The sequence below is a fragment of the Prionailurus viverrinus genome, chromosome C2, assembly GCF_022837055.1.
Source record: "Prionailurus viverrinus isolate Anna chromosome C2, UM_Priviv_1.0, whole genome shotgun sequence".
Lineage (NCBI taxonomy): Eukaryota > Metazoa > Chordata > Mammalia > Carnivora > Felidae > Prionailurus > Prionailurus viverrinus.
In genome coordinates, this window is record NC_062569.1 from 58,493,953 (window position 1) to 58,511,203 (window position 17,251).

The window sequence follows — 17,251 nt, forward strand, 5'->3', positions numbered from 1 at the left end:
TGACTTAAATTTACTAAACATTGGAGAAAATATTGTATACAATTACACAAAAATGTCATTTAAATAATCACTTATTTTAATTATATCTCAGTTATGCACATATATATTTAGTAACTAGTTTATGGTTTTGGCTGATATTTAGCAAGGTAACTAGAATTACTTAAATCTTACTAAATATGTTAAAAAACTGGATTTAGAACACATTAATGTAATAAAATTAGTATTAATATCAATGTACCCTATGGAATAACTTTAGATAGACTTTATTAAAATCATATTTTATACAATATAAGAAACCAACAAAGAGAAAAAACTGTAAGTACAGTGAATCTTAAATCCAGGTGTTAATTTCCTTTTGACAACTGGAATTGATGGTGATCTTCATGACCAGATGATTTCTATTGGTTCATCAAGAATAACATTATTTACTGTCAGATCAATATTTAATATCTAAAAAGAAAGTAAAATGATAATTATTATTTAATCAGAACAATGTTGGGTCCCTTTGTTTTTTTAACAAAGACTATTTCCATAAATAAATTTTCTCTAAGTAACATGATAGTCTTTGTTTCTTTTTTTTTTTTTGATGAATTTTTATTCCAGAGAGCTCACAACTATTTCACTAATAATCTCACCCAACCCACTCATTATTCAAATAAAAATAAATCTCAGATAGGTGGAATGGTTGTTAAAAGATTGTGAAAAACTAATACTATTAACCAGTCATCTTGATTTCTATTACTTTACTCTTTCTCCATATTCTGAAACATGGTATTATTTATAATTGCATTAGATAAATCTCTGTGCTTCCTGCTCTCAAATATGAGCCAGTCATCTACACACACAAATTAGATTAGAAATATGTTTTCTTTTGCATCAATCCCTAAAGGTTTAGGATGCTGAATTTATTGCCAATAATTTCAATTTTGTTGTGTTACTTTCTTTCACTGGACAGAATCTCAATTAGACCACGTAGGGACTAATTATGGGGGTGTCTAAGCAGCTGTAGTCCATCACGTGTAATGTTTTTATGATATGATTTCATTAGACCTTACCATTGCTTTTTCTCCAATACACTCACATGACTTTCTGTGCCTTAGCTCAGAAAGTTTAGATTCAATTATCAAATATGCAAAAGAAGAGGAAGAGAATCAACATTCCTTTACTGCCTACTGAATACCAGGCACTCTTATAGGGGCTTTATAAAATATATTCTTTTCTAAAGCACAACATTCTGGGCAGTAGAAGAATTTAAAAGGTAAAAGTTAAATAATTTTTTAAAATATAAATTAGCCAGATTTGAAACTGACCATCTTACACCAAAATCTATCTTAGTTCCTTTTTACCAAAACTGAAAAGCAACAAGTACGTCAGATAGCTTTTAATAGCTGTACAAAAGACAACAAAATGTAACTATTGCTAGGAAAATGTTTTTTAAATAATATGGATAAAGGAATTAAATCATGTTTTGCATATAATTCCCACCCCCATGGAGAAGGGCAACCAGGATAAAGAAAGAAATTGACCACTCTCTAGTTTTCCCATATATGTAGAAAGGTTGGAAATAGTAGGTGCTCATTAATATTTGTTTTAATTAAATGAGTTTAGAAGGCACTGCTCAATTGTTAGTAGTTAAAATCTTTTGTAATCCCTGAGGTAATGAAATGTTGTAAAATTTCTTGTGAATGGATCTAGAAGTAGTGTAATGAATTTTTCTTTATAAATGATGTGTTTTTATGCCAAATATTCAGTCAAAATCAACTTGAAAAGATATTTGATATGTTAAAATATCTTATTTGACATTGTTCACCTGATTGTATTTAGTTTTTTTTTTATAGTAAAAGTTAGGAACTTTATTTTTACCAATGTAGTAGTAAATAAAGAGTAAGAAAGTATATATGGCAAATCACCCTTTTTATTCTGACTGAATATTGGGCAGTTCAAAAACACAGATTGCTAATTATGATTGATAACTATTAACTATTTAGTCTTGGAGAATTAATTTTCCTCTTGCAGAACTCAGTTTCTTGGTCTACCATATGATTAACACTGGACTAAATCAGTGATGGCTTTACCATACAATTTTATAAACCAGTAAAATTTTAAAAAGAAGAAAAATGGGAGTGGAGCACTGTGTTAATCAATTTTTTTATTACCAAGGAAGGACATTAAATATACAAAACTCTAACTTCCCAACCTCGATATAATTTAAAGAAATAAACTTATTTTGATACAAAAATAGTAATTAAGACATAGTTCTGCATTAAAGGGGAAACGATACTTGGCTACAAAACAGTAGTAACAACAAGACAGGTATTAAGTTTCAACTGGATGAAACAATCTTTCAGATGCTGTGCATCTCTCATGTTTATAAAATCTATGAGGACCTAGGACTGTGGTCCAAGATGCGATTGTTATTTTTTTTTTAAGTTGAAGTCAGTCAAGTAACTGGCTATTTTGTAAATTAGGTTCACCTGAAGCGACTGGTTGACTCACAGCTACTTATTTTTATACAGCTACAAAGACAAAAGGTATACACACACACACACACACACACACACTCACTCACTCACACAGTTTTAGCAGTGCAGACATAGCCTTATACTTGGATCATTTATGACAGTTAGCTGTTTTCTAGAATATATGCACTTTGGAATCTACCTTTTCAGAACATAGATTCCAGAATTTAAATCGGAAGGAGCTTAAGAGATTGTTCACTTGCATATTCTTATTTAACTTGAAAGAAAAAAAAGACTTAAAATTATTTGTTCAATGTAAAAAACTAATTACTGGCAACAATGGACTATAACATAAAAATCCTGATACCTTATTTAACATATGAACCATATCCTCATACACTTGTGTGTCAAATTATTCATGAGTGCCAACAGATACATCTTGCAAGGATTTCCAAATATATTTTATCTAAGATGTATTAAATGTTTAAATGTAGACATTTTATATTTGAAAAAAAAATTAAATTTTAAGGCACTTTACCATATAGGGACAACTGATTTAGAGGCTTAATGGAAATTTATCTTGCTTAGATTATATCAGGAGAATTGTAACATACATTCCATTAGGTTGATTCATATGACATGTTACTAAGGATGATAATAATGGAGATAGTTCAGGAAGTTTAATGAATATGAATAAACAACAAAGGTCATAGGTATCCATAATTATGCTTCTTGACAGACAGGAAATATAAGATATCCATATAGACATTTTGAAAAACTCTATTAAAAAGTGTGTTTTCCTTTGTCACTTACCTCGTTGTTTGCCTCTTGAGTAAATTTAACTGACACTTTATTTCCATTATATATGAGATTAACCTCATTAACAGAAGTCTTTCCTTTCCCCCATATGTTGATGAATCCAAGCCTCATTTCATTTTTGTTTATGTAACCATTTTTCAATATAGTGCTTGTCAAGGTATTCTATAAAGTCACAGAAAAAGAAGTAATATAAACCCTTCATTTTCAAAAGCAATTAAATCTTTTAAAATCTATGTCTGTTAACTACAGTGGATTTCAGAGTATAGCAAATTATTTACTCAGATATTTGAAATGAGATACATTATACAACAAATATGAAATATGAAAATATAAATAAATATAAAATCTGGCATAAAATTTCAAATATTATTTAACACAATTGCATACAAATGATCTGGCATGAATACATACCTTGTTCAAATTAAACTGTACCAGGAAATATAAGTCTCTTTCATAGGTGTCTGTAGAGAGAAAAAAAAGGTAATATATTTATATTTCCAAAGAAGAAAAATAGTAAAAACTAGTATATCTTGCTTCTCTTTCCCAGTATAAAGGGTATCAAATACCATCAACAGATATCAAATTTTTCTCTAAGTTTACTGAACTTTTTCAAATATAGTCCAAGAAGGACTAAGATATGAAGGATGAGTCTCACCAGAGAGGGCTACAGAAGGCCAGGAGTGTGTGTATCTGTATGTAGGAGGGTAACACTAAAGGGTGACAGGTCTAAAATCACTTTAAACACCTCTGGGAGGATGAAAGAAGTAAAAGAACTAACAGAATTGGGTGGTGGTAGTGGTGGACACTTATGGGCCACTTCAATGACTGACAACATAATATGTATAAAGGCAAATGAATATGATGGTAACATATTCTAGTGTCATTTGAGAAAAATATTCAGTTGTTAGAGACTATTATAGGTCTACTGAAATACAAATAATAAAACAGGGTTTATATCCATGTTCATCAAAATATAATCTTGCCATATTAAAATCAATTTTTAAAATAATTTCACAGCTTAAATTAAGTACTATTTGTCAAACTTTAAGTACTTTATCACATTGCTCTAAGATAAGTTATTTTATTATTCTTATGGTTGAAGAGGAATGTGAGACCCAGAGAAGTTAAATAAATGGCTGAAAGTAAATGAACTAATTATTAACAAAAGCTGGAAACAAGTCTAGATTTCCCTGAATTCTAAGATTGTGTTTAGAGGTAAAACTAAACAAGCATGGGTAAGACAGAAAGGCGAAAGTGGAGACAAGTACATGACTGAAACAAAATAACATTGAGGGGTGCCTGGGTGGCTCTGTAGGTTAAGCATCCGACTCTTGACCTGGGCTCAGGTCATGATCTCATGTTTTTGAGTCTGAGCTCCACTCTGGGTTCTGTAGTGACAGCACGGGAGCCTGCATGGGAGCCTGTCTCTTCCTCTCTCTGCTCCTCCCCCCAGGTGCACATGTGAGTGCATGCACCTTCTCTCTCTCTCAAAATAAATAAATAAACTTAAAAAAAAACATTGAAAAAGTAACAAATTTTAATTTCCTCTTCCAACTTATAAATGCCGGCATTAGATTAAATAATTCTCTGAAAATTAGTTTGCAATTAATTTTTCCTACACTAAAATTAAATTATGTTCTGCCTAAAACATTTTTTCTATATGTACCAATGTATGCGTGGCTTCTTTGATATGTGTTCTGAGGCAAAAATTTTAGTCTTAACTTTTAACTATACAAATATAGCGTAAGTTTTTAAGACCAATTGTTTATAGAACCATGAGGTAAAAGAACACAGAAGTGATAACTATTAGGAAGATATGGGCAGTTTTGTTGTTTTTCATAAATAAGAAAAAATACCACATATGATGTTAGTCAAGAGTACGCATACATCTATTTCATTAAGATAAGTAGGACAGGGGTGGCTGGGTGGCTCAGTCATTTAAGCATCCAACTCTTGAGTTCAGCTCAAGTCATGATCTCACAGTTCGTGAGATCGACCCCCCTGTCCAGCTCTGCATTGACAGTGAAGAGCCTGCTTGGACTCTCGCCCCACTCCCTGTGCACCTTCCTCACGTGCACTCTATTAAAATAAATAAATAAACATTTAAAAAAAAAAGATAAGTAGGACAAAATGAGATTTTACTAATCTACAACTTTATTAGTTAGCATGGTCAAAATTTACTTAATATACACGAGTTTCAAGATAGGTTTACAAAAGTCCCCCTTTATGTGTGGGGGGTACATTCTAAGATGCCCCCCCAGTGGATGTCAGAAACCTCAGACAGTACCAAACCCTGTATACACTCTGCTTTTTTTTTTTATAAAAGACTCACCTCTGATATAGTTTAATTTATAAATTAAGAACAGTAATAGATGAACAGTAACTAAAAATAGAACAATTATAACAATATGGTGTAATAATAAAAGTTATGTGAATGTGTTCTCTCACTCTCAAAATGCCTTATTGTGCTATATTCATCCTTGCTGTGATAATGTGAGATGAAAAATGCCTACATGATGAAATGATCATTTCAGAAGTAGGATCATTTGCTTCGGGACCACGGTTGACTGTGGGTAACCAAAATGGCAGAAAGCAAAACCATGGAAAAGGAGGAAATGCTGTATTTTATCTTTGATTTTCTTTGAGGTAAAAAATATATATCAGCAAAAAATAATACATTATAAAATGTGAATGTACTTAAAGGAGGAAAAAAATTAGTGTCTATTAACTAGATTGATGAGTTTGCTGTGAGAGAAAACTTCTTTGGAGATTCTGATCCACTAAATCCGAGCACCCTAAGCATCTGTTGTGTATTGTTGTTGCTGTTTACTCAAGAAATGTCAAGGGATTATCTGAAATCTTTGTACTTAATTATAACAAAAATACTGAGATTGTGCAATATAACCAAAAAATGCTAAATACAATTAGCCAAAATAATTTTGTATGTTTATACAGAGGGATCAAGAAATAAATATCTGAATTATGTTACTTTTCAGTAATTAAAAAAAACCTGCCATGAAACTTTAATAGGGTAAAGGTCATATCAACTTCTTTCATCTATATCTTAGTTTGGTAAGTAGAGCTACAGAAAAATTTCTAAGGGGCACGTTGTCTCCTTTGCTGTTCAAAGGAATTAACTTAATTTGTTAGATAGTTAAATTCAAAGATTCCAAGACAAGGTTTAAATTATGCACTACTCAACTTTACAACCCTGGGAAGCTGTAGGCAAATTCAAAGTACAACCTGCTGGACCCAGGTGAGAAAGGCTGCAAACTTAGTACAACCCCTCTTTTTGTGTTAATAAAGGTCAGGACTCTAAAAACAGGATTTTAACTAATAGTGGTCGATTCTTCACCTTAAATCACAAAATACTAGGAAAGGTTTTTTTAAAGTCTTGATTATTACAATATGATTCTTATATTAATCTTCTGATGGACTTTATTTACTAATAAATAATTCTTATTGTTAACATTGAAAAATATTAACTATGATTCACCTAAAAAGATACAAGATAAATGTCTTTGCTAGTACTGAAAGATCTCTCTTCCACAGATAATTTAATTAGATTGCAATGAACTGTTCCATGAGAACAACGACTCACCCAGATATTAGTTTTTATGTGGATTGTGTTAAGTGAATATTCAGATTTCCCATCTAGTAGAGTTGGCATTATTAATGACAGTCAATAAACCTAATCCACAAGAGTGTTTAATTAACAGCATAATCATCACCTGAAGGTGATACCTGGCCTCTCCCCAAATTAATGGAAATTAAGTGGTCCTCAGAATTTGCATTTTTAATAGCCTACCGCAAGTGATTCAGAGGACAATGGTCAGCAAAACACACATTGCTGGAAGCTTGGCGGTTCAGTCTGGTTTTAAGAAATAGTCATAAACATAGATCTAAGTTTAAATCTTTAAAGTTTTCATGTAAAAATATTGAATACAAAAAAATAGCCATGAAATACAAAATCAAACCTGAGTTTTGTTTCTAGACTATGTCAGGTTTTGGTGGCATCCTTTATGCATCACCACGTACACATGGAACATGGCTTTTCAGCTGGGCAGACCTCATACATATGGAATGTCTATCATGAATGGCATGGGCTAACTTCCAGGAGTAAAAGATGATCCATATACAATCTCTATGCACACACATCTCTTAGATATGCAGACATTTACCATAGGGATCAACTATATTTAGGATAAGAGAAAAGTCTTTAATGTTTGTAACACTAAGTTTTTAAGTTGGTTCAGCTAATTATTAAATGATTTCAGCTTTGTATAATATTATTAGCTTTCATTCAGCCTCCAAAGTACAGTAGTAGATACATAAAACTAATGTGACATATATGTATGTCAGCAATTACATTTTTCAACTAGATGGAACACTCACCTATACTCTCTCCATCATCCCAAAACAGAGATCCCTGTGCCATCTGATTAGCATCTGCGGCAACAATGAGCTTCATGTAGTTTTGTCGACTAAAAAAAAAAAGACATAATTTTAACCAATGTTTATACAGTAGCATATGTTTAGTTATGATATGGCACCCACATAAGTATCCAAACGAAAACAAAGATGATTATCAACTAAGGAGAATGCAAACTGTTTTAGACCAATAAAATTAAAGGACTTTCCTTTTGTGATGAGTTACTGGGAACGATATAAACCATAAAATCCTTCACATTTAATAGAAAATATCATGCATGTCTTTTGATCTATTGTAACAAATTGAAAGGAGCCTCACTTATAATAGTTATAACCATGTTAAATTTATTGATATATTTATTTATTTTTCTCTCTGCTAATCCTGTCATTGACCATTAGACATGAAACTATATTAATAGCAATTTTTATTTATTATCGTTTAAACCTTCTTCACATTTCCATACATAAATCACTGAAATATCATTGGAAATTATTAACAAGAATGTGAAGAGTAGTATGAAAATTTTAAGTTCTATTCTTGAAATGGGCAATCCCTCCCAAGCTTGTGCCTGCATAGGCCCATTTATGAACTAAATATCTGCTTCCATGCTCACTGTACAAGTGATTTCATTTGATAGCTTCATATTGCTAAGGAAGGATTTCTCAGACAGTTACACTTAGGCATAATTACCTTTTCCAATCACAAATGTTGAAGGTTGTACTGCCATGGAAATTCCCTAAAATATCCAAAACATCTAGCGTTCAAATCTCTACAGCAACTTAATATTTTCCATGTAAAGATGTTAACATGTCTTAGCATGAATTTATATACATATATATACATAATTTAAATTTTAGTTAGTTAACATATAGTACTATAGTTAATATTGTTAAGTTGTTTATATATAGTTATACTGTTATAACTATATATGGAGTTACATTGTTAACTATATATTTTATTGTATGTTAACTAAAATTTAAATTAAAAAAGGGAAAAATATTAAAAAAGCATGTTTTTAAAGCAAACAGTATTGGAAGATAGGGCAGTGTTCTTTTTAAATTAATTAAAGAAAAATTTACTGCCCAGGGCGCCTGTGTGGCTCAGTCGGTTAAGTGTCCCACTCCTTATTTTGGCTCAGGTCAAGATCTCACCATTTGTGACATCAAGCCCTGTGTTGGGTTCTGGGCTGACAGCGCAGAACCTGCTTGGGTCCCTCTCTCTCTCTCTCTTTCTCTCTGTCTCTCTCTCTCACTCTCTCTGTCTCTTTCTCACACACACGCGCGCGCACACACACACACACACACACACAAAATAAATAAACTTAAAAAAATTTACTGGCCAGTATAATAACAAAGGTAAAGTCTCCCTTGGAAGCAAACAATGAACATGTTTGCTTGCAGCCCATTATAAAAGATTGCCTAGGTTTGGAGTTCCTTAGCTGTGGCACAAACCTCCTACATGTGTAGCACCTGCCTCAGCATAGGCCACTCCATGTCATCCCCATGGAACTTTGGGGGCAAAGAAAAAAGCAAACATGAAGTTTGTGTCTCTTGTTATGCCTTGAGTAAAACAGACCTTTGTGTCCTACCCAAAATTCATGACACCGTGGCAGACTAACTTACAAAGTAATTTGTAAGCTTTGAAGTAGGGTAAAATCTCAGACCCCTTCCCAGTTCTTGACAATTCTGACATGACATATCCACAATTTAATCTGAGCTCTATAAACACTTCACTTACCTGTAAAATGTGTTTAAACCAGGCTCTTGACATGGTAGAATGTGACCACCACGGACATGTAGGTTTATTTTATATAAAGGAGCTTCAAATTCATTAAATTTTCCTCTGACACCAATATCTTGGCCCTGGAAATGAGATGGTTGGAAGGAAAGAACACAAGCAATAAGAAATGGAATCATCAGCAATATTGGTACTTGAGAGGTTGCATTTTATAAATCAAATGATATACTTAATTTATAAATTAATAAAAACTCAAATACTTATTCAGGAAATCATATTGTTTAAAGCATGTACTTCTTAATTATTAATAGCTTTGAAAATAATTTACCACTATTTGTTTTTGTGATGCTCACATGAAGAAAATGTGTGGGTTTTGAAAAGTCACAAAAGTTATTCCTGACTTTTCACATACATTATTCTTGGAAGGACTACATCACCTTTAATGATAACTTCATATATTCAATAAAGGGCAATGAACTTTTTGTGTATAATGTGCACTCTCTATGCTTATTCAGTAAAATAAATCAATGTCTACATAACAAATAATGGGGCATAAATTAACTCTCTTTCACTGTGTGTTAATTTGATTCAGCTGTAATTAGCAAGAACTATCTTACTCTTTTTAAATGTAAAGTAGACCAAATATGTCCCTAAAGAAAAGGCTTGGATCGAATTGTTACTCATTTCCACTTTGGCAATGCCCTAGAATTCTTAACTACTTACCGTATGATAATCAAACCACCGAGCATCAGGGACGTAGCCTGCTACAGTGTCCCTATACTGGAATTTAAAGATATAATCATTGAACACATATAAACCAAATACAAAACTATTTTGTGAACAAAAATGTATGATAGAACTTACAGGTTGCAGTACAGGGGTAACCATAAACGCTGGACCCCACAAGAACTGCTTGAATATATCCCAGGTTAGCTTGTCATTAAAGAACCTTGACAAAATATTCACAAATAAGTAAATCTGAATATCATAAAATAATTATTCAAATCACATTTTGCAGTATAGACTTGTGTGGACTGAAATGAAAACCAAACTATAAACAAATCAAAAGCAATTCTATCAGTTAGGATTTAATGTGCCGTAATTAGCACACTATTTTATGAGTAAATCTAGATTATAACTAAATTTACTTCAAAATGCAGAGAATGTCTATAAGACCAGCTGAATGAGAAACCTCTGAAGAGAACTCATAGAGGTACAAATATTAACTGTGCCTCATAAAAGATCAACAAACTAGGAAGCAAAAGTTGTAAGTACTCTGGATGAGAATTGTTAAACAGGTGTGCTCTAAGAACCTTGATTTGGTAATTCAAAAAGATTTTGCTTATCCTACTTAAAGCTCACTGAATGGTGCATTTAACTTAATATATTTCTGAATTTGAGATACAAATGGTTGGAAACACCAGAATCTGTTTTTCATAGTTTGAGAATAGTCACTATTAAATAACCACATTTTTTCTCTAATTGAAATGGAATTGCACATTTTTGTTTGTTCTTTTGTTTTTGTCTTGCTTTGTTGTACTATAAACTGAGATTAATGCCAAATGGGACTCTGAATTTACTCCTTCATGGACTTCCCATGGGAACAAAGGCCCAGATGTTCTCAACAGGACAAGAGTCTGCATAGTTAATAATAATGTTTCTGGTTGGGGACTCAGTCCAGAGCTGATAATTTGACTCTGCTGGGAAGTAAATAGGGAGAACACAAGAGGGGAAAGTCTGGAAATAAGAGAGGCAAGATATTAATAAAATTTTATCAAAAATAAAGAATGGATTATGGTAGATAAATTAATAAAGTAACTAGAGGCTGATATGAATCTAGGAATACCTATTATTTTTTAAAACCCTATTCTGAGAACAGAAGGCATACTGATCAACTTATTATTTTGTCATTTTGCCTTGTGTATTATTATTTATTTTAGTAAACATGTGCCGTATATTTTTACTGATTTATCAGTTGTGCAGTCTAACAAATCACCTCACTCAATTACTCTGGTAATATAAGGTACATAAGAAGTTAAGTATGATTATTTCAAAGGTTTTTTGTACTACTTTTAATTGTGTTGTTTTTGTGACATCAGCAATCAGAATTGTCTTGTATTTGCCTTAAAAATAGAACAGGCTAAAATTTATGCAACTATGCTCCATAGAATAGAATTTCAAGATTTAATCATGTATCAGTTTGAGCTTTAAGAAGTGAATCCTAGGGCACCTGGGTGGCTCAGTTGGTTAAGCGTATGACTTTGGCTCAGGTCATGATCTCATGGTCCAGGAGTTCGAGCCCTACATCAGGCTCTGTGCTGACAGCTCAGAGCCTGGAGCCTGCTTTAGATTCTGTGTCTCCCTCTCTCTGCCCCTCCCCCTGTTCACCCTCTGTCTCTTTCTCTCTTCCTCAAAAATAAATAAACATTAAAAAATATAAGAAGTGAATCCAAAACAATTTTCTAGGGAGAATGTTAGAACTGTTCTAGGGTATTCTATAATACACCTCCAAGATGAGGTGAGATGGTTTTCTTCAGTAAGGTATATATATGGTAGATTTAATTAATTGCCCTAAACTTCAGTTAATCAAAGCATAATATAAAGGTGATATTACTTGCCTCCATTTTTAAAAGTCAATACAATAAGTATGTAAATCTAAATTAACTCTAGGTGTACAGTAGTTATTTCTAAGAATTATTACTTTGTAATAACTGATTAATGTTTCATTTTTAATAACATCCTGATTATCAATAGACTTATTTATGTAAATGTTTATTAACTGAAAATATATACTAAAATAACAATGAAAAAGTTTCCAGTTTCAAATATTCTATACTATGAGAGATTACTGAGTAAATTAAATGAAACCCATTTCTTTTTGGCAGGAAATAAAATGTGCACTTACTCATGCAAAAGGGGTCGAATAACAGTGCCACCATGAGCATGAATTTCATGCATCTGTGTATAGAAATAGGGTAATAAAGTGTATCTAATATTTAGAATATTCTTTGACATTTCAGAAAAAGTTTTATTCCAGGAAGCAGGATCTTGTCTCTGAAACAAAGCAGAATGAAATAGTCATAAGCATTTGTCCTGGTTTAAATCATAATTTTCAGATACATATTTAGAGAATGAAAACTAGAAAATAATATTCATTCATTGTCATGTGTTATATACTTTCTACCAAAAACCTTATGCAATAATATTACTATCATATGATGGAGAAAGAACGTAATATTACTATTTCAATAAGAAGAATGCAAATTATACCCATAGCTTGATTTAGTTTAGGTGAACATATGTAAAGAACAGTTCAATTTGAATAGATGACAACATAATGATAATCAGGGTGAAAAGACTAGAAAATAAATGAAATGCTTTATAAAAGTGGGTTGAAACAGGGGTGCCTGACTGGTTCAGTGGGTTAAGCATCTGCATCTGCACAGAACCTGCTTAGGATCCTCTGTCTCCTCTCTCTGCCCCTCTCCGGTTTGTGCTATCTCTCTCTCTCTCTCTCTCTCTTAAAAATAAACATTAACAAATTTTTAAAAAGTGGATTGGAATAAACAGAGATACCCAGAACCTATCATGGTGACCCCCACATTATGTGTTCTCCTGAGAAATGGATAAGTTATGATATTAAAGAATTAAGATAGCAGAAAGAAAGGACCTAATTAATGCTGGATAAGGAAGAACAACATGCCCAGATACACTCTGGAATACACACTCCAGGTAAAAAGACTAAAGTTGATACTGGAAAGATTAAAAGCCTGTTAAGAAATGTTGTTGCACTTACTGGTCAAAAAATAATAGTGAAGGCGATTAGCATTCTATATTTTAATGTGTGCTGGGGAACAAACAAGGCTGCCACATAACTCTAGGGGGCAATATGTTTATGTTTTCAACAGACAGAGAGGGTCCTTAAGAGCTGGCCATATCTATGAAAATTCCAACTTTTTTAGATTTCAGTAAGCTTGATGTAGATTAATGAGCTTTAGATTAGAAAGCTTGAATGATGACTGGGTGTTTGTATATGTAAAAATGTTAGAAGAGGCAAAACCTTGAAAGTAAAAAGGTCCAAGAATTAAGCTATAAGATTCTATCCTTACTAGTTCCAAAGTCAAGTAAGAAAGACGCAAAGATCCTATCTGTTGCCTCCTGACTTAACTGATGTTATTTCAGTTTTAACAAGCTGATATACAAGCATTTAAGTCTAAACTATACATTAAAAAAAAAGTTAATGTTTATTTATTTTTGAAGGTGAGACAGAGCATTAGTGGGGGGGAGGGACAGAGAGTGAGTTGGAGACACAGAATCTGAAGCAGATTCCAGGCTCCAGGATCCGAGCGGTCAGCACAGAGCCTGACATGGGGCTCAAACTCGGCAAGCGGTGAGATCATGACCTGAGCTGAAGTCGGGTGGTTAACCGACTGAGCCACCCAGATGCCCCTAAACCATGAATTCTAAATTTAATTGTACTACCTCAAAATTAAACTTAAGTTGAGCTTTCTGTTCTGCAGATTTTTATTGAGAAATACTTCTTCAGTCTTTTCCTCCTCCTCTATTTCATCTTCTCCAAAATTCCATCTTGGAGTCTTTCACTGACTCCCTCTGTCTGAAATTCTCCCTGCCCCCCATAACCTTATATTGCTTTTGGTTTTTGTGCCCCACTAAAGTCTCCACTCTAATGCTTAAGTCACTTTATCCAAGAGGGACCTTCATAGGTACCCCTTCTAAAACAGAATCCCCCAAATTGCTGTCACTTTAGCTTGCACTATCTTTTCTTTATATGCATTTATTTATACCTAATTATACATATATACATACACACACACATAATTGCCTATTATCTCTATCCTGCCTACAATTTATGAATCATAGAGCAGGGACATTGTAAATATTAAATAGTGGCCTCCTAATAAATACTTATTGAATAAATCCCTGTCCAGGCTTTTGATTCATCCCACTCTTCCAATATTACAGCTTTCTAAATTGCATTACTGACAGCAAGTTTTCCTGTTAAAATATTCCTATTTCATCAAGTTATGTTGTTATTGCCCAACTTTCAAATTCTTCCAAAATGTGGTCCCATACTGCCTTCTATCCTTGTATAGATTTTTATTTTCTAAAATAAATCTCCTCTATTCTAGCTAAATTTCCCAGGAGGGACACAAAGATTTCACAGCACCTGATGAGATTCACCATTCAGTTACTGCTGCTAGAACCCATCCTTCAAAGAGCAGCTCTGTCTACAACTCTTCCACGAGTTACTTTTGATAATTCATCTTTCCCCTGCACTTCTTCACTAAAGTCAATATCACAAAATTAAGCTCTTAGATATTGCCTTTAATTGTTCATACTTTTCCATAATTTGTAATACTGTCACCCCTCTTATTCAAACATTTCCTTCAGACAATTTAGTAAAGTGCAGAATTGTGCCACCACACAAGAATTAGCTCTTAATTCCCTCTTCCTTTTTTTCCTCAAATGTTCAACTCATTGTCTTAACATTTGCCTTTTAAATCTGCTCATTTTCATGCACTGATACTAGTATTTCCAAGGAGTTTTCATTTGTAATTTACTTTGAAGCTGATTTTTTTTATTGTTCTGTCTCAGTCTGGAAGAAGTTACATACAGAAGCAGTTTTTTTTTTTTTTTTTTCCCTCCCTGGCTATTCTAAAAGTATATGGAACAGCAGTAAGTATGCCAGCTAACCAAGTTCCAAACCCTAAAGTAGAAAGAAGAGTAACCCAAATCAGAAAATTCTCAAAGTGATGGGCTCCGATGTCCTCAGTAAATGTAAAGAAGTTCATTCAAAGCAAGTGCTAGAAATCAGCCTGGCAGGAGGAGTTCTATTCAAAACTTCTAAGGTTAGGAGGAAAGGAATGAAAGCACATGCAGTCATTACATACCCTAGTAAATGCAATGTTGTGATTTCTTGAGTATGGGTAAAATGCTCCAAGTTGCATCCAGCGGGCACAGAGCTCATACTCTGAGTTGTTGAAGAAACCACAGATATCTGCACCAGTCTATAATATATTGTTACATTTAATTTCAATGTTTTTTTCTTAAAATTCATAAGTTATGAAGATAATGAAATACAGTTACTTACATATGAGATTCCAAAGAGACTAAATTCCATCATACCTAAAAAAATCAGGAAAAATTTAGAAAGATACTACATCATATATTTTGATATTTGATGATTTGATTTGTTAAGATGTTCCATTTCTAATAACCTCTAATCTAATGAAACATTTTTCAGATTTTTAATACACCTATCATTTCCTCTTAAAATATTCATGCTGTTATAATGTTAATTATGTAAAAATAAGACACTATGCTTCTTTGTCACTTTCAAAGTGGTATATTTAGAGCACAAAATAGGTATAAATACATTATAGCATGAGAATAAAATGGCAGTGTTTGTGTCTCAGTTTGGAAGAAGTTACAGAAGCAGTTTCATTTTTAATATTAATTTTATTTTTTTAATTTTATTTGTTTGTTTATTTATTTTGAGAGAGAAAGAGAGAGAGAGACCATGAGAAGGGGAGGGACAGAGAGAGAGAGGGAGGGAGAGAATCTCAAGCAGGCTCTGCACTGTCAGCGCAGAGCTCAACGTCAGGCTCAAAGTTGGGACCTGTGAGATCACGACCTGAGCTGGAACCAAGAGTTGGCCATTTAATCAACTGAGCCACCCAGGCACCACCTTGGTTTCAGTTTTTAAAACTGGGGTGCCTGGGTGCCTCAGTCAGTTAAGCATCCAACTTCGGCTCAGGTCATGATCTCACTGTGAATTCAAGCCTCATGTTGGGCTCTGTGCTGACAGTTCAGAGCCTGGAGCCTGCTTCAGATTATGTGTCTTCCTCTCTCTCTGTCCCTTCCCCACTCATGCTCTTTCTCTAAAAAATAAACATAATACATTAAAAAATAAATAAAAAGCAGTAAGGCTAGTAATTTCGTTCAGAAAGGAGGAAAAGTAGAGCTATAAGCTAGAGGTACAGGAGTGATCTGTTTGGTTGCTATGTAGATGATGATTTAGAAAATAATATAACATAATATAATTAATATAATATAATATAATATAATATAATATAATAGGCTATCTATGTAATTATTGAACCATAGGCCTCATTATTTGGAAAAAAACAAACAAATAAGAATTATCCTCATTAAATACAATCCTCTGAGATCACTTCAATAAAATAGGATTCATGTGATATCCCAGCTCTTCTTTTAAAGTAGAACATTGTTGGGGCTCCTGGGTGGCGCAGTCGGTTAAGCCTCCGACTTCAGCCAGGTCACGATCTCACGGTCCGTGAGTTCGAGCCCCGCGTCAGGCTCTGGGCCGATGGCTCAGAGCCTGGAGCCTGTTTCCGATTCTGTGTCTCCCTCTCTCTCTGCCCCTCCTCCGTTCATGCTCTGTCTCTCTCTGTCCCCAAAATAAATAAACGTTGAAAAAAAAAAATAAAGTAGAACATTGTTTCCTTGCATCCTAATATAAACGTAAAGTAATTTTAAGACTAGATCTGAAATGAAAAGTATCAATTTCCCCTTTAAAACGATAATATCTTATTTACCTAACAATTGTCAAAACACTCTTTCAAAATTTGGTTAGAAATGTTTCATTCTTTAGCATCTATGAGTGATTCTTATTCCCTAGAATCTAGAATTTTGACCCATTTCTATTCTTAGCTCCACATGTTATTTTCCCAGCTCCTGCCCTTTTCCTGGGGAACTGAGACCAAAAGGGATGAAATTACTGTCTCAAAATAAACTATTTGGATATTATTAGTTTCTAGAA

General features: G+C 33.2%; 1 protein-coding gene across 1 annotated transcript in view; it reads right to left on the reverse strand.

The window, feature by feature from the left end:
* Nucleotides 1-251: 251 nt before the first annotated feature.
* The window catches only part of SI (sucrase-isomaltase), a 160,315-nt gene continuing 143,315 nt past the window's right edge, over nt 252-17,251 (reverse strand). Inside the window, exons 39-48 of the mRNA XM_047875261.1 lie at nt 15,560-15,594; nt 15,360-15,476; nt 12,353-12,501; nt 10,312-10,396; nt 10,171-10,227; nt 9,448-9,572; nt 7,674-7,762; nt 3,690-3,739; nt 3,273-3,440; nt 252-450 (exon numbers count right to left, since the gene is read on the reverse strand). Of these exons, the coding sequence (XP_047731217.1) occupies nt 382-450; nt 3,273-3,440; nt 3,690-3,739; nt 7,674-7,762; nt 9,448-9,572; nt 10,171-10,227; nt 10,312-10,396; nt 12,353-12,501; nt 15,360-15,476; nt 15,560-15,594 (944 nt within the window). The 3' untranslated portion in view covers nt 252-381. The remainder of the gene's footprint in view (nt 451-3,272; nt 3,441-3,689; nt 3,740-7,673; nt 7,763-9,447; nt 9,573-10,170; nt 10,228-10,311; nt 10,397-12,352; nt 12,502-15,359; nt 15,477-15,559; nt 15,595-17,251) is intronic.